Genomic DNA, 22,412 nt, shown 5'->3' on the forward strand with positions numbered 1-22,412 from the left:
CTATAGATAATTATATTGTTATGCATCTACATAAATTGGCGGAGCTTTGGACATATCAGAGAGAGAGAGAGTATGTAGGGACAGTAGAGGCATTGTGTGAGAGTTAATTCCATCAAATACTTGACGATGATAGAGAGAGGAAGAGAGAGAAAATGGAAAGTCTATCATGAAGGAGGAGAAGAAAAAGAAGATGTAGAATGAGAATAAGAAGTACAAGAAGGAGGATGAGAAAGAGAAAAAGTCGGAAAAGGAGGCAATGAGGAGGAAGAAGATGAGATGGTAAAATATGGAGTAGAAAGAGAAGGAGGAATATTAAACTAACACGTTTCACAATCTGTAATAACTCATATTACAAAGTAGATGCCGTAAACCTTATATACTCTCATATACTGTATATCACTGTATTAATGTAAAATTAAAAAAAATAATAGTAACCTTTTTCCAACTTTATTTTATTTCTCACGACATGTTTCAATTTATGTCATTTACAGTGATCACTGTATTCATATTCTACTTTTAGTTGACTAGCCTACAGCAAATCAATGATGTCTAGTTTCAATGAAAGGAATTGAACTATTCCAATAAATAATATATTATTTTTATTTGCTTTTATTACACAGTTTTGTGTTGATAAGTTTCATAGCTTTTTATCATAGTTTCCTTTACATTGAATGAAAAAGACTAAGAAATTATCAAAAACCACAGATTTATTGATACTTAGAAAGACCGGTTTCAGTTATTACACCATTGTCAATCTCAGATAAATCATCAATCATCAAACATGATAGATTATCAGAGATTGACAATGGTGTAACAACCGAAACCGGTCTTTCTAAGTATCAATAAATCTGTGGTTTTTGACAATTTCTTAGTCTTTTTCAATCAATAAGAATAATTACCACAGTATCAACTTCTCAACTACACAAAAAGTTTCCTTTACAGACTTGATATATTAAAATAAATTCCTATACCACATCATTAAACGCATATCACCTTGTTTACATTATTTTATTCAATACCATATTTTAAGGAATATTCATTATCGCACATTGCAAACTATGAGTTATTTAAATATAAGCTAGTATTTTACACTGAGATTTGTTGATGTTTCTTGAAGGAGATGATGGTGTTTCCATGAATTTTCCACAATATTTAGATTAGATAACAATTCCTTGAGTGCCCTACCACCCAACTGGAATGGAGAGCTTTGCTATTTGCTGTTTGAGCCAGACAGCCAGGGGTTGATAGTATTTCAAAATGGCGGCGCTGGAAATTTTGACATTTTTTCCATTTGTGAGAACGGACAATGCTTCGGACCAGTGTCGACTGCTGCCTAAGCTCATCATTTTCCTGAAAAATGGCCATTAAATTTTGAATATATTACAAAATATTGTATACAAATATTGTTTTGAGAAAAAATTCTGACTTATACTAAGGTCCCAGTTATTTGATTAACACTAGTAGTTCTGTGAACAGTAGACCTCACGCAGTATTCTCATCCACAAGTACCTGATTGAAACTATAGACCTTATGGAAATACAGCAATAGACTGGCTTCTCCACACATCTGTGTAATCACTTGTCAGCTGATTTATGATGAATAATTCTATAGTCTGATTTTAACTTTAATATTGGCGTATGAAGGAGGCTCCTTTTTCCTTTTATATTATTCTTGAAATGCAAAATTTCCAAAAACCTTGTATATACGTCGACGCGCAATTAAAAAAGGAACATACCTGTCAAATTTCATGAAAATCTATTACCGCGTTTCGCCGTAAATGCGCAACATATAAAAATTCAAACATTTAAACATTAAGAGAAATGCCAAACCGTCTACTTGGATCTTAGACCTCACTTCGCTCGGTCAATTAGTGTTATTGCTATCCTTGTCTATCATTAGACCAAGCAGATGCCGATATCCTTTTCTCTAGCACCGCAACCTTGCCAGATCGTTTTCTAACAACGTAGTGATTTGTCGACAAAATATTCAAATTCAATCATGAAAAATCATTAAAGAATAAAAATTTTCTTGAAAATAATTTTTTTTTAAATATGATATGATTTTAAACAAGAATTAACAGTGAATATTACGGTATCAGCCATCCTCTACAGAAGGCAAGGCAGATAATCGGCCTCGTATCTTTCTCCACTGTCATTATAACGTGGACCTCACTAAAGAACTATGTTCTATGTTTTGGCTCAATATTTTCATTGAATTTTCAATTAAATTACCTTAGTTTGGAGCCTGCAGCGGTGGAATTGTAAATGTCACAGCGATGAAGTGGCTCATACTTCCCCTTCGCATTTTCACACAGGGCTTCAAATATCTGCATTTGCAGAAAACCACCCACTACATACCTGCGAAAATAATAATATTGCAAAATTAAAAAAAGTTATCAAAATCATCTTTCTTTTATAATGGAACTTGATTAGGTAGCCTACTTTCCAATAATTGTTACTCTATTCAAGTTTGTGAGAAACAATATTATTAAATTGATGTAGATTAATTTTCTAAAACACTTATTGAAATGGGCTGCTTTTAAGGGTGCTACAAGTTTTATTTTGTTTTATTAATTTTCTATTATTGAATTTCTCTCCAACGTCCGCATCAAGACTCGAAGACATAATTTACTTTCCTCCAGTTCCAAAAAAAGAAAAACAGAGTCAGAACAATTAGTTACTAACAATTACAACTAAATAATGCAAAAACTTATGAGGAATAAATCAAACAAATAAAAAATAAAAATAATTTCAAATCAATTATCAAAGAAAGACATAAAACATTCATCAACAGAGGACTTTCAAATATTTTACAATTTCTAGCTCTGTTAATAGTTTTTAGGTCACAGCAACATATTCATTAGAGAATTAATGAATATTCGAGAGTTGCCCACTCTTTTATTTCACATTTTTATTTATTATTTTGTATTATATTTGATTGTGAAATAAATATATAATTGTTTGATTAATTGAGAAACTAGTTTTTGTCGTAACATCATTATATATAAATCATACTCGACAATTTTTATATTATTTTTCTGTGCATCTATATTTTGTTTATCAAGTACTTTATTATTGATAAAATTCAACATTCATAGATTATCATCCATCAACAGAATTGTATCATTTGTACTGCTGCAATTAGATTAAAAACTTATTTAAAACTCATTTTTAGAACTCGTGGCTGGAGCTCAAGGCTTCTTTTTCCAGTCACGCCAAAAACTATTGTAATTTAATTATTATTCTATTTGTAAATAAATTTATTATTTGGCAATAAATTTATTATGACTGAAATTTCAAATGAATAGGCCCAAGTGATATTGACAATGTCAAATAGTTTTACAAGAGTCTTTTCTCTTCGTCAATCAAATTCAGGTGTACTCCAAACCTGATATAGGGGGTGTTATCGACGATATGGAACTTAGCGGCCGGATCAAAGTGAAAGCTATCACTGCGTAGAGTTGGTGGTTGGATGCCCTGATGTAGTTCCCTCATCCGCCACCAGAGGGTGTTCCAGTGCGAGGGGGGGTTTTGGTGCCCCCCTGCACTCCCTGCTTGCACCCCCCAACGCCACTGCTCCAGGGCCAGGCCGAAGCCCAGTTGCGGGAGTTTGTTCAGGGCTGATCTCAGCAGTAGGTAGATGTCCAGGTCTGTAAAATTAAGTAGGATTAATACTAATAATAAAAGGTTTTTGGAAACTTTTAGGCCCAACTCACACTCTCGACTCAGGTCGAGAAGAGACTCGACTCTAGTCGAGAGCGTGTGTTTTCAAATGGTGACAATCGCAGAGACTAGAGTCGACTGGTCTGTGTGTCACCATTCGGAAACAAATGCTCTAGTCGAGTCTCTTATCGACCTGAGTCGCGTAAGTGTGAGTTGAGCCTATTCATCAAAACTCGGTAGAGAGACAGATTTGGGCTGTGCCTACTGTTGTTCATTCCCAATCATTTTATTGTATATTATTTGCAAATGTAAATAAATGAAATGGAATAGATTAATTAACGTCGAGCGCTTAGCTCTAGGGACAAACTAATTCCGCTAGATCGCTCCAGCTGTACTATTCACTTGCTGCCCGAGCATATCAGGCGTAAAACCGTGCTTTAAAGGTACACATACCAGCGGCTATTATTGTGTCTATAAAAGATCTTTAAGCATCAACTTTATTCATCAAGAACAGCGCTACAAGTTTCTATGAGTTTGAAGTCTATAGAACGAACATTGAATGTGAAAAAGGAGTTTAAAATGCATAGAATGTAATTTTTTTCAGATTTTAAAAAACAAAGTTGACGTAATTTTTGCTATATTGAAAAGGAGACTTGCATATTTTTCTCAAATTTTTCTGAGCAGTAGTTTTTGAAGGGTATGTGTAACATCTGTCTCAAAAAGTGACTTTTGAAGCCCTATTGTTATCTGACAGAAGCTGATAAAAATATTCCAATTGCATAAATATGTCATAAGAACCTGTCCAATAGATTAGAAAAAGAAAAAATAATTTTTTTGAAAAAAAAAAATTGAATGCACAACCTTGATAAATAGAGCGGCACCCTTACACTCAACAGGATAAAAAATTATGGAAATATTGGGAAAGGAAAAAATAAAAGTTGAGAAAATATTAGGACCAAAATAGATAAGGAACCGTTGGATAAAGTCACAGTACGTTGAGAGATATTACAACATTGACAAATATAAATCAGGGAAAGACGTCTTGAATTTCATGATCACACAATGAGGTATCCCGAATAAATAGGGTCAAATATTAGTGCAGCGACGAAGAACTGCTAAATTATACAATAACATTGGATTGGTTTCTATTAATACGTAACAGGCCTACTACTATTGTGATAATATGGCTACTAGTGTATTTTGGAGAAACTTTCATGTGAATAGGACTTTTGACGTGACAACGTCTTATAAATTGGTTTGCCGGGTGACACTTCAAGAAACTGCGTTACGTTCCCACGTTATGCGCTCACAATGAGAGAGAGTGAGAGCGTTCGTTTCGGTTCACGGTCGTCTGGAAAGAGCACGTATAGGAGCAGTGGCGAGCAACGCATCAGCAATACCCGAAGGCATTCACCTGGAGAGAGAGTGAAACGGAGCAGTCAACCTGCGCAGGCGCCGCAAGCAATCTCCTGCAACTGCGCCTGCTTAGGTGAATAAGTGAATAGGTTAAATTATGTTGTAGTAATCACAATAATGCATAATCACATAATCATGCATAAGTGAATAGGTTATGTTGTAGTAATCACAATGTTGTGGTTCAGTGCGAGATTCTTTGTATAAATTAATGTTTTAATTATAATTCTTTGTATAAATAAATGTTTTTTTTTTTATCAATATTGAGTTCCTGGCTGTTTTTCCTCAGTATACACATAGCATGTCAGCTTTGGTCGATTTGAAAAATGATACATTTCCACTAAGGGCAGGTTTCCGAGCTCGGGATTCAGCTAAGTTCTGGATTTTAAACAGCTGGAGTCAGAAAATTGACTTTCCGAAACGGAGCATAGTCACAGTTTTTATGATGATCTTTATTTTCTCATTTCTATAATTGAAAACGTTTTTCCTTTACGAAATGAAACATTCCTAAAATAATTCAAAATAGCTGAAACTTGACACTAAGTTCCCTTTATTTTATTTTTCCTTATTTTACTTTTTCCCTTTATTTTTTCCCTTTATTCCACTTTTCCCTTTATTTCACTTTTCCTTTATTTTATTTTGTGTTCAATTTACTAGTTCTTAGGATTTAATTTAAATGTGGACTACGACCACGCCCCGTTTCGGAAAGCCAATTTTCTGACTCCAGCTGTTTAAAGTCTAGAACTTGGCTAAATCCCGAGTTCGGAAACCGGCCCTAAGTGGCTGGTTTTTGAATCATATATTAAACTGCCCTTACCAGGATCGACAGCCGAATCAATTAGACTCAAACGCTTGAGATGGTGAGGAGTCATTACACCGTACATTATTGCGTCACCTATTGACTCATGGAACGCTGAATTTGCACCATCCTAGAGAAAAATTGAAATAATACTATTCAATGAACAATGAAAAAATCAGAAATCCATATACCGTATCAATAAATCAAATGAAAGAATAATTACGGTTGGAATTAAATAGATAATGCATTTATTCAAATGCTAATTAATATTATAATTATTTTTGAACGAAAATCCTAAATAAATGCTGCAAATCACCCCGAAGACCTCTGCTACTGCAGACATTGACAACAGGGCTGACAGCTAGATGGAAATTCGATGAGAGCTACTATCCAAAAAGATAGATAGTAGTAGATATAGATAGTTTTAGATTTGGATAGTAGTAGATCTAGCTGTCAGCCCTGTTGTCAATGTCTGCAGTAGCAGAGGTCTTCGGGGTGATTTGCAGCATTTATTTATGATTTTCGTTCAATAATAATTATAATGAAAAAATAATAGTAATATATTATATTCTTGAAAATACTCACAAAGTGAATTTTCAATAAGACTTGTAAACCATGTGAATAGTTATGAAAGTATCTGTAAAATATCTGCAATTTTTCTATTGGGTGAAAATATCCTAGCAAACAAATATAATATTCAGAAAGGAAAAACAGCCTATTGCACAAAACTTCTTCTATTTCTAAATTTTGTCTCAAATAATCAAAATATTGCAGGACCGGTTCCCGAGCTCGATTTAGTCAAGCTCTAGACTGGAGTCAGAAAATTGGTTTTCCGAAACGGGGTCTATATTATAGTCGCAGCTTTTATGGTAATCTTTATTTTCTCATTTCAATAATAAATTGGAAACGTTTTTCCCTGACGAAATGAAACAATCCTAAATAATTCAAAATACCTGAAAATTTACACTATTTTCTCTTTATTTTATTTCGTGTTCAATCTTCTAGTTTTTCGAAATTTAATTTAAACGTGGACTCCGTTTCTGAAACTACGCCGTGAACTACGCTCCATTTCAGAAAGCCAATTTTCTGACTACAGCTGTTTAAAGTCTAGAACTTAGAAAAGTCCCGAGCTCGGAAACCGGCCCTAATAAAAGTACTGTTTTTTATTCAAATACAGTATCAATCAATCAAAAAATGAATGAGTCCATGAAATATCAAAGGCTCTCATACAAGACTAATAACTTGAAACTAATGCCACAAAATACAATATGCCCTCAGAATACCGCAAACTTGTTTGAATTATTCTATTCGGATATTATAATTGAATGAGAGATTCAATATAAACATGACAAAGTTATAAATCAATATAAATAAACACATTTCAAATTTCAACACCTCCTTGCATAAGCTCAACAATACATTTCCACTACTTGAAAATTATGAAATTAGAAAACATAATTTCGGTACCATATACCTGGAATATTGCTGGTTGATCTTTGTAAGCCATGTAATACTGTATGTGACCCAGTTCATGGTGAAGAACATAGAAATCCTCCATGCTAGGTTCGGCACACATTAGAATTCTAAAAAAAGAAAGACACATTAAATGTATACTTTTTAAATAACAACATTTATTTATTACTTTCCTTGCCCTATTACCATAGGTAAGGAAAGTATTGCTTTCCGAAAAAAATTAAGGTACCCCAGTTTCTAAATTTCTATACGTTTCAAGGTCCCCTGAGTCCAAAAAAGTGGTTTTTGGGTATTGGTCTGTATGTGTGTGTGTGTGTGTGTGTGTGTGTGTGTGTGTGTGTGTGTGTGTGTGTGTGTGTATGAGTGTATGTGCGTCTGTGTACACGATATCTCATCTCCCAATTAACGGAATGACTTGAAATTTGGAACTTAAGGTTCTTACAATATAAGGATCCGACACGAAAAATTTCGATCAAATGCAATTCAAGATGGCGGCTAAAATGGCGAAAATGTTGTCAAAAACAGGGTTTTTTGCGATTTTCTCGAAAACGGCTCCAACGATTTTGTTTAAATTCATACCTGGAATAGTCATTGATAAGCTCTATCAATTGCCACAAGTCCCATATCTGTAAAAATTTTAGGAGCTCCGCCCAATCTATGCAGAGTTTGATTTTAGATTATCAATTATCAGGCTTCAGATACAATTCAAACGAAAAATTTCAAGTCGAAAAGATTAAGCATGAAAATCTCTACAATTATTGTTAAGTAACATTCCACCTAAAATTGGAAATAAGCTCGAAATTCGAGAAAATGTGATTATCCAATTGCAAAATGTTGGCAACTGTTGATTCTATTAAATGATTCACTATGAAGAGATAGCAGACCTCGTATGTCTCCAGCGTTATTGTCCTGTCACCAGCTGGCTCAGATATTTGTTTATAAGTAGACTTGAGATGCGCGTGAACACTAGCTTCAGGTGATCAATTCTCATAACGGCAAGGAAAGTTGTGTGAGTGCGCCACACCAGATTTATTTATTTTTTATTTATTTATAAATTGATACATACAATATCATTCTCAACTATGAATGATTGGGAAGGAACATTGGTTGAATCAGAAGCGTTAATGGTATTCATGATGGTAGCTGACACATTGAAATGATTTCACTATAGGTCTGAACAATTTATACTAAGCCTATTAGAAACAGGTTTCAGATGGACACGTTATGCTGTTGGTTCCGGTTGCTTAATAACAGTTGTTAGGTCATGTCAGAGGCCCTGAAATTGATCAGGTACGACCTGAAAACTTTGACACCAGATCTGAGCCAGCCAGTTCACTCGATATTATTACTTTCCATGCCATATTACCATAGGTAAGGAAAGTATTGCTTACCAAAAAAATTTAAGGTACCCTAATTTAATATTTTCTATACGTTTCATTACTTTCCTTGCCCTATTACCATAGGTAAGGGAAGTATTGCTTTCCAAAAAAATCGAAGGTACCCTAATTTCATGTTTTCTATACTTTTCAAGGTCCCCTGAGTCCAAAAACATGATTTTTGGGTGTTGGTCTGTGTGTGTGTGTGTGTGTGTGTGTGTGTGTGGTGTGTGTGTGTGTGTGTGTGTGTGGTGTGTGTGTGTGTGTGTTGTGTGTGTGTATGTGTGTGTGTGTCTGTGAACACGATAACTCCATTCCTAATTAACCGATTGACTTGAAATTTTAAACTTAAGGTCCTTATACCATGAGGATCCGACAATAAGAAATTCAATTCAAAATGGCGGAAAAAATGGCGTATAATGGCTGAAAACCATGTTTTTCTCGAAAACGGCTCTAACGATTTTCTTCAAATTTATACCCTAGATAGCTATTTATAAGCCCTATCAACTGACATGAGTCTCATTTCTGGGAAAATTGCAGGAGCTCCATAATATTCCTGAGAAGAATGAATTTTGTTAAATTTCTATCACGATTTTCTCAAAAATGACTAGACCGATTGTTTTCAAATTCATACCCTGTATAGTTATTTACCAGCTCTATTAACTGGCATGAGTCTCCTCCCTGGGAAACTAACAGGGGGTCCAACCCCATCCCTGAGAAATTTACTTTGTAACCTCCTTCTCGTGCGTGAGGTATAGGTAGGTGGAGCAGTTTATTCAAAAGAACACATGTCGATATTTTATTTGTAGAACAGCTGTTTTGACAACTTTCAAAAAATCCTCAAATTTCATAATTCAAACAAAGGAAAATGTACTCTGAAAACAATAACAATAGTATAATCATAGTTTTTATTATTTAGCCGCCAATCGGCATAATTTTATTCCCCGAAATTATCCTCTTTCAAGAATGAGGCTTATAGATCAATGAGCAAGGAAAGTTGTGTGAGTGTACCACACCAGATTTTTATAATAGAAAGAGATTTAGACACGTGGCAATATTGAGTCATGTTGAAAGGCTTGTTTACTTGCTGTTAGCCTGCACTGATGACCAGATAACGTGCTATCAGTATGAGGAATACATTACATTGATGTAATGAATCATAAAAATAGCTCCCGATTAAAGACTCAATACTGGCTAAATTAACATTTATGCTCTGACCTGTTTTATAGACCTTCAGAGATGTTGTAGAATGTTTTCATGATGGAAATTTGGCACATGAAGTGCCAGTTGCACAAGAGCCGGTTAAATTTTTATCGTGATTAATCCACGAGAACCAATCAGAGAATCCGTTTTATCAGAAAGGCCTTCTCTGAATCTGATTGGTTCTCGTGAAATTAATCACGATTAAAATTTAAGGCTTTTGTGCAACCGGGCCAATGTGTTTTTATTTCATCATTTAAACTATTAGTGCCGGTTGCACAGAAGCCGGTTAAATTTTAATCGTGATTAATCCACGAGAACCAATCAGAGAAATCGTTTTATCAAAAAGGCCTTCTCTGAATCTGATTGGTTCTCGTGAAATTATTCATTTATTCATTTATTTATTAGAACAGTCACAAACACGATATTTGGAAAGAGAAACAGGCAATTGCCCAAAACTTCTTCAGTTCCTTGATTTTATCACACTTGAAATTAATCACAGTTTAAATTTAAACGGATTTTGAGCAACCGGGCCAATGTGTTTTTATATCATTATTTGAACTATTAGTGCAGGTTTCACAGAAGCCGGTTAAATTTTAATCTGATTGGTTCTCGTGAAATTATTCATTTATTCATTTATTTATTAGAACAGTCACAAACACGATATTTGGAAAGAGAAACAGGCAATTGCCCAAAACTTCTTCAGTTCCTTGATTTTATCACTCTTGAAATTAATCACAGTTTAAATTTAAACGGATTTTGAGCAACCGGGCCAATGTGTTTTTACATCATTATTTGAACTATTAGTGCCGGTTTCACAGAAGCCGGTTAAATTTTAATCGTGATTAATCCACGAGAACCAATAAGAGAATCCGACTTATCAAAAAGACCTTCTCTGAATCTGATTAGTTCTCGTGAAATTAATCACGATTAAAATTTAACCGACTTTTGTGCAACCGGACTAATGTGTTTTTATTTCATAATTTAAACTATCAGTGCCGGTTGCACAGAAGCCGGTTAAATTTTAATCGTGATTAATTCACGAGAACCAATCAGAGAATCTCGTGAAATTAATCTCGATTATAATTCAACCGGCTTTTTTGCAACCGGACATTTGTGATTTTTATTTGTCTTCAACTATGTACTTACTATATAGGTGACTTCCGTAGCACTGACCTGTAATCATCTTGTGTAAACATGTTTGCAGCGGAGCCATGACACTGGCGGCCATTTTGGTTCTCCAGCCGGGACTCCCTCCAGAAGGCGGCGGTCATGGGAGGCAGTGACATGGACGTGTAGAACGCCTCGGCTCGGCGCGCCATGTGTGGAACAGTCCACTTCCGGTCACCTTTCAACTTCCGGTCGAGATTGAAGCGGGCGGCCAGGTCGGGCACGATTAGGTCGACTATGTTGTCCCAGGTCTGCGCCCACAGGTTGCCTGAACAAACGGAGCACTCAACAATTTAAAATGAGATACATGTAAAGAGATTAGATCAGTTTATATTTGTTTCTGCAGGTTAATACAGTCTGAATGTATCAGTATCGTAAATAAAGAGGGGAAAGAAGGATCTAGGAGAGGGAGGGAAAGGAGTAGAAGGAGGAGAAGGAGGAGAAGGAGGAGAAGGAGGAGAAGGAGGAGAAGGAGGAGAAGGAGGAGAAGGAGGAGAAGGAGGAGAAGGAGGAGAAGGAGGAGAAGGAGGAGAAGGAGGAGAAGGAGGAGAAGGAGGAGAAGGAGGAGAAGAAGGAGAAGGAGGAGAAGGAGGAGAAGGAGGAGAAGGAGGAGAAGGAGGAGAAGGAGGAGAAGGAGGAGAAGGAGGAGAAGGAGGAGAAGGAGGATGATGATGATGATGATGTAGTTGATAATGGTAAGCTAAGAGAGTGCTTCATCTTTTATTTCTTTTATATTCTCTTCTACATCCACTTACAAACGTTATAGAAGATGGGGAGAATTCAAAATGCTCCTCCATTTTCTCTCATTGTTTCTGCACGCCAATACTGTCACGCTGCTAACCAACCCTGTGTAACAGAAATACCAGGTTCTTACAAAATTAAAGACATTCATGTCATTTCAACAGTAGGTAAACACCTTTATGAAAATGTTGTCTTTTATTTTATTATTCTTCTATTTTCTTCCTCTCCTTTTTTTTCATCATCTCCTCCTTCTCCTTCTCTTCCTCCTCATCCTCCTTTTCCTCCTTCTCCTCCTTTTCTCCTCCTCCTTATCATTCTCTCTGTTCACCTCCTCCACCTTCTCTTACTACACCCTTTCTCACTTTCTAATCATCTTCTTTCACCTCCTTCTTCTCTTTCTCCTCCTTCTCCCACTTCTCCACCTCCTTCTCATTATCATTCTCTCCCTTCACCTCCTACTTCTCTTTCTCCACCCTCTCTCACTTCCTAATCGTCCTCTTTCACCTTCTCTAATCTTTCACCTTCTCCAATCTTTTATCTTCTTCTTCTTCTTCTTCTTCTTCTTCTTCTTCTTCTTCTTCTTCTTCTTCTTCTTCTTCTTCTTCTTCTTCTTCTTCTTTTCTTCTTCTTCTTCTCTTCTCTTCTTCTTCTTCTTCTTCTTCTTCTTCTTCTTCTTCTTCTTCTTCTTTTCTTCTTCTTCTTCGTCTTCTTCTTCTTCTTCTTCTTCTTCGTCTTCTTCTTCTTCTTCTTCTTCTTCTTCTTCTCTTCTTCTTCTTCTTCTTCTTCTTCTTCTTCTCTTCTTCTTTCTTCTTCTTCTTCTTCTTCTCTTCTTCTTCTTCTTCTTCTTCTTCTTCTTCTCTTCTTCTTCTTCTTCTTCTTCTTCTTCTTCTTCTTCTCTTCTTCTTCTTCTTCTCTTCTTCTTCTTCTTCTTCTGCTTCTTCTTCTTCTGCTTCTAGTCGAGCGAATTAGAAGCTGGCTTTGTAATCCAAAGGCCCGGGTTCGAATCCCAGCCCGGGCAAGTTATTTTTCTCAGGCCACTTGCGTGTTTCGGATGGACACGTTAAGTCGTCGGTCCCGGCTGCCTAAAAAGCAGTTGTTAGGTCATGTGAGAGGCCCTGAAATTGATCAGTTGCGACCTGAAAACTCTGACACCAGACCTGAGCCAACCAGGCTACACGATATTATTATTATTATTATTATTATTATTATTATTATTATATTATTATTATATTATTATTATTATTATTATTATCTTCTTCTTCTTCTTCTTCTTCTTCTTATCCTTTTTCTCCTCCTTTTTCTGTCACATCCTTCTTCTAATTCTTATTCTTCTACACCACATCCTCCTTGCACCTCTTTCTTCTCTTTCTCTTCCTTCTTCTCCTTCTTCTCCTCCTTTTCCTACTTCTCCTCATCCTTCTCTCCGTTGACCTCCTACTTATCTTTCTCCACCTACTCTCACTTCTTATCGTTTACCTTCTTCATCTTCGTCTCCTCCCTCTCATTCTCTTATTTTTGTCTTTCTTCTTCTCCTTCTCTTACAACCTTCTTCCGCCTCCATCTCACCTTCTTCTTCTTCTCCTCCACCTTCTCTTCTCCTCCTTCTTCTTCTTCTCTTTAAACTCCTTCTCTTTCTTCTCGTTCTTATTCCCCTTCTCTTTGTCACTCCATCCTCCTTTCTCCACTTCCTTCTTTTTCTTCTTCTTCTTCTCCCCAACATCGCTCTCCTCCCTCTCACTCTCTTCTTCTTGTTCTTCTTCTTCTTCTTCTTCTTCTTCTTCTTCTTCTTCTTCTTCTTCTTCTTCTTCTTCTTCTTCTTCTTCTTCTTCTTCTCCTCCCCTCACAATCTTCTTTCTCCTCCTTCTTTCTCTTCTTCTTCTTCACCACATCCTTCCTTTACCTCCTTCTTCTCCTCGTCCGTATTCCTCTGCATTTTCTCAATTCCATCCTCTTTTCTCCTCTTCCTTTCTTCCCCTCCTCTTCCTCTTCCTTTCCTCTCCTTTCTTCTCTTCCTTCACCTATCTCCCATCAAACACTACCCTCCACCCAATCCCCCCTCTTCCTGATTTCCCCTTTCCTCTTCACCACTTCCTATTTTCCTAACCCCTTCTGTTCACCCTTCTCCCCTATATTATTCTTCCAGTCTCATCCCCACCCTCTACTGTAGTAAGCTAGTCGAGATACTTTCTCTTATCCTACCCCACTTCTTCACACTCCTTTCCTATATCATCCCATTCACTCTCTCTCTCTCTGTCCTCTAGTAAGGAAGCTAGACGGAATTGAGCACATCTGGAACTTTAGAAGTAACGAGCTCTTATTGGCCAATAGCAATTGTTTTTATTCGACGTTTGGATCTAATTTTGTCCAAGACCAAAGTGTCGCCACTCAAGTGTATGGTGCTTCACTTGCTCTCAAAACATTGCAGACAATGTTCACTCTCTAATGATGTGATGCAAGAAATACAAGAGACGAGGCATTATAGAGTTGATAGTGCTGTGGAAGGAGAGACTAAATGAAATGGGTTTTAAATAGAGAATATCAATGTATATCTATATATAAAAGCGAAATGGCACTCACTGACTGACTGACTGACTGACTGACTCACTCACTCACTCACTCGCAGAACTGAAAATCTACCGGACCAAAAACGTTCAAATTTGGTAGGTATGTTCAGTTGGCCCTTTAGAGGCGCACTAAGAAATCTTTTGGCAATATTTTAACTCTAAGGGTGGTTTTTAAGGGTTTAAAGTTCGTCTTTTAGCATGAATATTCTTCTTATTCTCTTAATTATAATTGAAATAAGGCCATACCATATGTTAATATAGAACTATAATCTAGAGAGAGTATCTCTTCGAAACAGTTGTTCTGGTAACTAAATTAAACATTTTGTCAGGTTGGCATTAAGTTGAGTTGACTTTGTTAGGTTGGCACCACGTTGAAGATTGAAATGCATTTATCCAGGACCTTATAAATACCAATTTATCCAGTACCTCTCAAATACCTATTTAGGAGGTCCTGATTTATCGCGGAAAAATTGATTGGGTACTGCTACTTCAATCAGAATATTATATTACTAGACGTCAGGCTCGCTTCGCTCGCCATATCCGTTTAGCCAGACGTTTAGTCTGGACCCCCGACTAGATCGTCCTAACATATGATAAAAATATGACATAACATTTCAAATTTTGTAGGTGTGTTCAGTTGGCGCTTTAGAGGCGCAATAAGAACGGATTTGGAAAAATGTCCAAAGATACGCCCAAAATCTGCGTTTTTTAGCGTTTTCTCAGCTTTATCGAGAACAAATAAATAGAAAATGTTCAAATTTACTACAGAAGCTCAGCTGGGGTGCAATAATAATGTTGTGTTAGAAGGAATTTGAAATAACGCCAACGATACGCCCAAAATTAGCGTTTTCTCAGCTTTTCTGCGTTTCCTCACATTTTTCAATAATTGATGGAAATATATTTAAAAAAAATTCAGTACACAGGTTTAGCTGAGATGGAAGAATTTTGTTTGCCAAAGATACGCCGATATAGTAACAGGTGTTTTTCGAGATCAAATTGACATAATACCTTCAAATTCGGTACAGAGGTTCTGCTGAGGCCTACATGCAGGCGAGCGAGGCGAGCCCGCTGATCTCATTTTTGGACAATCCAGTCGGGGGTCCAGAATTCGCTACAGAGGTTCCGGTGAGGTCTACAAGCAGGCGAGCGAAGCGAGCCCGCTGATCTCATTTTTGGACAATCCAGTCGGGGGTCCAGAATCCGCTACAGAGGTTCCGGTGAGGTCTGCATGCAGGTGAGCGAAGCGAGCCCGCTGATCTCATTTTTGGACGATCCAGTCGGGGGTCCAGGGGGCGGAGCTCCCTTGCTAGAAGGATATGGCGAGCGAAGCGAGCCTGACGGCTAGTAATATTATAAAACTGCTTACCCAATAAGTGTGCAGGAATCGGTTTGGTGGGTGAGACAACATCTTTGCCATAAACTATTGACAATCTATGTCTGACATAGGCATGTAACATAGTGAACAAAGGCCTGACATCGTCGTAGAGTCGCTCAACCAAGTGAGCCAAGTTGGGTATTTCCAGTTCCTCTCTCCAGCATTCGCCTATGTCATGGTAGCCTGAAAAGCAAGTAAGCAACAAACTTAGATACTTATCAAAAACTAGATTTTAACATAGAGAAACAATAGCATAAGTAGATATCCCATGGTATAGGGCGTTTATGTCGCAACTTTTACTGTTATCTCAAGCTAGTTAATGTAATTCTTTCCCGTGAAGCTGTGTGACGCTGGTAGTCTCTCATATTGCGCCGTTCATACACTCTCACCCCAACAAAACAGTAAAATTCGTCAATAATCAACAGTAATCGGCTTGAGATAACAGTAAAAGTTGCGACATAAACACCCTATACCATGGGATATCTACTTACGCTATTGTTTCTCTATGATTTTAACTAGAACACGATGCACACAGGGTAAGAGAAAATAATTATATCATTGATACCATTGCATTATTTGTCTTTGGTAGTAGTTTTCAGTAAGCTGTTGTGGGAACACGGAATCGGGAATATCATACACATTTGAGTTCCGGACATTTCCAATTCCGCGTTCCCGCGACAGCTAGTGGAAGCTGCGAATATTGGACCAAAAGTAACTTGAGCTATATCATAGAGAAACAATAGCGTAAGTAGATATCCCATGGTATAGGGAATTTATGTCGTAACTTTTACTGTTATCTCAAGCTGATTACTGTCGATTATTGTCAAATTTTACTGTTTTGTTGGGGTGAGAGTGAATGAACGGCACAATATGAGAGACTGCCAGTGTCACACAGCTTCACGGGAATGAACTATGTGGACTATCGGCTTGAGATAACAGTAAAAGTTACGACATAAACGCCCTATACCATGGGATATCTACTTACGCTATTGTTTCTCTATGGCTATATATACTTTCTCAAAAATTGATATTTTTCGGTTTTTTCTTTATTTGATCAACAATACCATGTAGACTTTATCATCAAGATTTTATGAATTCATCTCTTACCTAATTTGAAATGATCTGTCCCGAAAATTGAAACTTTAGTCGCTCATATCTTAAAAATTGATAAAATGGGGGAAAATTACTGAGAAAATTTTTTATTTTGATTAATTGATAGTAGTATACAAATCGAAAAACTTTGAAAAAATCTCTATTAAAAAGTTCTTTTAGGCTCAACTCACACTTACGTGACTCAGGTCGAGAAGAGTCTTGACTCTAGTCGAGAGCATGTGTTTTCAAATGGTGACGTCGCGAAGAGTAGAATCGACTGGTCTGAGTGCCACCATTTGGAAACACATGATCTCGACTAGAGTCGAGTCTCTTCTCGCGTAAGTGTGAGATGAGCCTTTAGCTGAATCGCAACGATTTATGGTTCAAAAATGAACTTTTCCCCTCAAATAATTTGATCATTAGGATTCATTTTACTTTTTTACTATTGGAGGATTAACGGGTGTAATATTATCAAATTCCTCAATTGATATTATCTTACATGATACCTATTATGAAGTCTGTTGCTCTATTACCTTGACTTTGAGCAGCTTGATTCTGAATAGCGATTAGCTGCGCGTAGAGCGGTCTAGCCGCTGCGACTTGGTCGCGCCACTCATGCCAGGCCCAGAGCAGTTCGGCCGCGTCGCGACTGGTCGCGAACAGTCGCTCCAAGTCGGGCTCAGCCGCGTAGCAGGGCAGTTGCGGGCCGCGGCAAACCTTACTGTCCACGTACAGCGATTGGAGGTCTTTCAAAATGGCAGCCATCTCTCTGCAAGTGCAAGTCAAATGAAGTCTGTGCAAATCTCAGACTATGGAACGATTCGATGCACGTTTGCGTTTTTTCTATCTGCACGCGTGCAAATAGAAACAAAATCTGGAAATAGCCATATAAACACGTTGTGACTTGCCTGTCGCTGCTCACACAAGTACAGACAGTGACAGTGACAGTGACAGTGAGCAGTGACAGACAAGTGTTTATATGGTTCTTTCCACTTTTTGTTTCCATCTGCATGCGTGTGCCACCCAATTACTTGAGAAAGCGTGCATACAATGTGAGGATAGCCTCAGTTTGCAGCTTTATGGTCAATGTTATTTAATAACTTTGATGTGGTTCAGACTCTGTGTTACTTGTAAATATTTGAAAAACACTTACTTTTGTTGGAGTATTGAGGAATGCATTTCACTCCTGAAGAGGAGCTTCATCAGCGGCTGATGAATGCATTCCTCATTACTCCAAGAAAAGTAAGTGTTTTTTTCAAATATTTACTAGTAACACAGTGTCTGAACCTAGAAACACGAAAATGAAAATGAAGATTTACAGAACGCTCATAAGACCAGTTGTCACATATGTGAAGCATGGACGATCCTGCAAGAAGACTGCAAAGCGTTACTGGTGTTTGAGAGAAAGCTGGTTAGGAGGATCTACGGTCCAGTACATGAAAATGGTGCATGGCGAATAAGAAAGAATGCCGAAATAGAAGCCATCCTGCAAGGTAGAAATATTCTCCGGTTCGTCAAGGCAAGAAGAATAGGGTGGCTTGGACATGTTGAAAGAATAGCCGATGAACGAATGCGAAAAGGAATGCTATATAAGAAACTGGAAGCTGTAAGAAAAAGAGGGAGGCCGAGGATTCGATGGATGCAGGATGTGGAGAGAGACTTGAGAGCGATGGGAGTGAGAGGTTGGAGGCGAAAGGCAGCAGACAGAGACGCTTGGAGGCAGATTGTGGAGGAAGCCAAAGCCCACATCGGGCTGTAGCGCCAGGATAACATAACAGTGTCTGAACCACAACAAAGTTATTATATAGTGTTTCGTCATGGAAAGCAACATCAATTTCAATGTTATTTGTTATGAGAATAGGATCACACTGTTGCCGTTTTCATGCTTATTCTATCAAAAAAACCTACGCTCTCTTATTCCTTCTTTTTTCACAGTTCTTTCGTTCTTGGCTCACAAGCATTTTTTGGTTTCTATGAAATTTGGCAGCACTGTACTCCATAATAGAATTGCAACCTCTGCAATCTGAGATTTTCAAAGACAACAGTAATTTTTGGTGAAGGGGAGGCAGCGAAGGATGAGGTAGGAGGAGGAGGAAGGAAAGGAAGAGGAGGAAGGAAGGAAGAGGAAAAAGAAGACGTAAAACAAGGTGAAGGAGGAGAAGAGGACAAGAAGGGAAAGGAAGAGAAGGAGAAGAAACAGTAGAAGAAGAAATAAGATGAAGTAATAGAGAAGGATGATGAGAAGGCAGTAGAGTAAGAGAAGGAAGAGAATAAGAAAATGAACCATTCACTTTTACAGCCTCCATCATTACTGCAATGTTCAGTGAATTACCTACTTTACCTTACTGTACCTGGATTTGTGACAATTTATTAAATTATTTATTTAAAAAAGGAAAACTATTTCAATTTCGGTATACATTACTCCCTATGTACCCACCTTGCTTGATCAGCGGTATACCTAGGTCCTCTACACAAAATTGAAATTTTTCTACGATCTTCCTGGTCTAAAATTTGATTTTGCAGTTCGAGCATTTCCTTCCAACATCGAGCATTTCTCATTTTTCCATTTTATTTGAGCCTCGCCAATTTCAGCCATTAATTTCAAGTCAAATTCTCCCGATCCAGTTAGAGCCTGCCATGTTAAGTTGGCCTGTAATCTATTGAAATAGGTCAAGGCTTCATCTGAAAAAATATCAATTATAGTTTTATCACAAAATTCTACGTCTCTTTCTCTTTCTATCAATGGATGAAGAAAGAGGATTGATTTTTTGATTGAGTACTTTATTAAATTTATGTAGATTACAATATATACTGGCTTATACACTTATATACAATAGCTTACAATACAGCAAAATTATGGATGAATTTACAAAATATAAATTGAGAAAATAATTATTGAGCTGTATATAATATGAAAAAAAACAATATTTGTAATAACTATAGATAAAATAGATAATATTGTTATGCATCTACATAAATTGGCGGAGCTTTGGACATACCATTGTCCATTCTTTGGAAAGAATATTCGAAGTATTTTTCCCACTAACTCTCTACCAGAAAGGACGCACAGTAGAAAATCAAATCCACTAATTTTGTAAATTATTTGCCCTTTCGTTAATAATTTTGAAGTATTACAACCATATCATTTCAATGCGTCTTGATGAACCATGAATATGTCGTTGTGTCCACAATTTGAATAGGAATTGAAGTGAATATAGCTATAAAATTCATTACATGATAATAACATGTTTCTCTTCAGCCACTAGAGACTAAAACAGTTTTCAAGATCAGAATTATTGCAGGCTGCAATTTCTACAAACCTTGCAATTGATTTAATATTAAATTATAGCCTATATAAGAATTGTAATTTACATAAAATAATATGAATTTAATGTTATTCGGTATGTTATTATCCATTGAGGAAATATTTATTGGTCATAGTTGGAAAATTTGAAAGCTTACAATAAACATTAATACATTCCGGATATATTAGACAGACATTTACAAAAAAATGTATCACAAATAACCTATAAAATAAAATATGGAAGTATAAAATTCTTTAAATAAAAATATTATGGATGGAAATAAATTGGAAGTTGCATTTGTTCAAATGCTAATTAATGAATAATTATTATTAAACAAAAATCCCAATTAAATGCTGTAGCAGAAGTCTTCGGGGTGATTTACACCATTTAATTGGGATTTTCGTTTAATAATAATTTAAAATATTATGAATTAATGTCCCACTCACCCATTTCATTGAAGATATCAAGATCACCTCTCACAAGTGTCAGAATTAACGCAAGAAATTGTAAACCTGAAATTTTTGTTGAGATAAGGTTTTAAAGATCAGGTTATTTTTTATACAAATGCTATTCAAGTCGAGTATATTCTCAAGAAAAGTATCTAAAAAGAACGTACAACATGAATAAATGTGATTCATTTAGAGTTTAAAATCAACCTTCAAAATTTTAAATCATCATTCCTGGACCGAAAATCAAGTAACGTATCAGTGTGTGATTACATAACCTTATCTTTTGGACAACATTAACATTTTATCAAAATTTTTGGAGAGAAATAGTACAGGCTCAGCCTAGTTTTTCCTCCAATGTCATAATTATATTATGATTATAGTATTTTATACAATAATGAATGAATGAATGAATAACCTGAGGGAATAGTGTCATGTGGAGTACATTATTTTATGAAAATATGGTAATCAGGTTTGAACCATTAGATTGATCAACCTGAAAATGAATAACATATAATATATCATTATTAGTTCTGTTACCTGTGTTACCCCAAACAATTCAGGGTTTTTTAGACTCCAAAATTAATAATGTGAAGCCATCAAACCCTAATAATAATTATGAAAAAATTGATTATGTTGTTTTTTCAGTTTGATTTTGGCAAGTATTGATAAGTGGTTGATTTGGCATCTCTTATATCTTACTTACCAAGTGCTGATAATGCCATGGTTGCTGGAGAAATGAGAAGATCCAAGAGCAATTTAGCTACGACTTTTCGCGCATGTCTCTTGTCACTACTCCGAGAGCTCTCACTTGCTTTCTCCTTTCTCTCTATCTTCCTCTCTTGTCACTTCTCTCTTTCAATCTCTCCCTCTTTCCTCTTCTCTTCCTCTCTTCTATTCTCTTCCTCTTTCCCCTTCTCTTCCTCTTTCCTCTTGTCTACCTCTTTCCTCTCCACTCCATCTTTCATTTTCTCTTCCTATTCCTTCTCCTTACATAAATAAGGAAATCCAATCTCTTCTCCTCTGATTCACTTCATCTTTTACACTCTGAAATACACTCTTTCTTTATTCTCTTTATTTGAAGGGCTCTATCCAGTTAATCCATCTTGTGACTTATTTTTCGATATTCCATCCTTTCTCTCTTCATAAGATAATCATTTTGAGATCTATGTAGACACCTTCCCTCAAATACACTTGAGAAAATAATAATTAGTGAAGGATTGAATATATTTGTGGTCTTGTTAAAGAAATTTGCTACCTATGAAATTCATAATGAATAATAATATATTTTGAAAGGTATGGTATCAACCAAATGTAAGACAAACCTGAATTGGAGAAAAATAGTTGTCAATACGGCACTTCCGTAATATTCTGAGAATATTATCAAAGCGGACAGACTGACAACACAAGGCAAAAAATGGTTAATCTTAAAAGTTTTCCTCTTAAATAGGAATCAATATTTTATCATGAAAAATTCTTCAGAAATTATGCCTTTTATGGAATGATAATTTTTTGCCAAAGTAGGTACCGTACCTACCATGTTAGTCCTGTAATCAAATTGAGGAAATGAGTGATTTTTATTGAATTTTTGCAATTGGTACCAGCCTATTTAAATAAATAAATCACACAATAAATACAAATAATCATAAAAATTATCGATTTAGAAAAAAATTAATTAAAAATAAATAATTTCAAGTAAAAAATGTAATTTTTGCTACAATCGCACGTTGTCTGTCTGAGCTTGTGGAAGAGAAGACACTGATATAAATTGGATTAATTATATTGAACATGGATAA

At 36.3% G+C, this 22,412-nt stretch overlaps 1 protein-coding gene across 1 annotated transcript; it reads right to left on the reverse strand.

Moving 5' to 3' along the window:
• Window positions 1–838: 838 nt before the first annotated feature.
• Window positions 839–21,449, reverse strand: LOC111050316 (angiotensin-converting enzyme-like). Its single transcript, XM_039422167.1, has 11 exons — window positions 21,323–21,449; window positions 20,617–20,682; window positions 19,303–19,547; window positions 17,399–17,634; window positions 15,765–15,956; window positions 11,100–11,361; window positions 7,349–7,457; window positions 5,893–6,004; window positions 3,388–3,649; window positions 2,232–2,357; window positions 839–1,350 (listed from the first exon to the last, which is right to left on the reverse strand). Exons 3-11 carry the CDS (start codon window positions 19,422–19,424, stop codon window positions 1,182–1,184), a joined length of 1,590 nt encoding a protein of 529 aa, XP_039278101.1. The 5' UTR covers window positions 19,425–19,547; window positions 20,617–20,682; window positions 21,323–21,449; the 3' UTR covers window positions 839–1,181.
• Window positions 21,450–22,412: the final 963 nt, after the last annotated feature.

The sequence above is a fragment of the Nilaparvata lugens genome, chromosome 2 (genome assembly GCF_014356525.2).
Source record: "Nilaparvata lugens isolate BPH chromosome 2, ASM1435652v1, whole genome shotgun sequence".
NCBI lineage: Eukaryota > Metazoa > Arthropoda > Insecta > Hemiptera > Delphacidae > Nilaparvata > Nilaparvata lugens.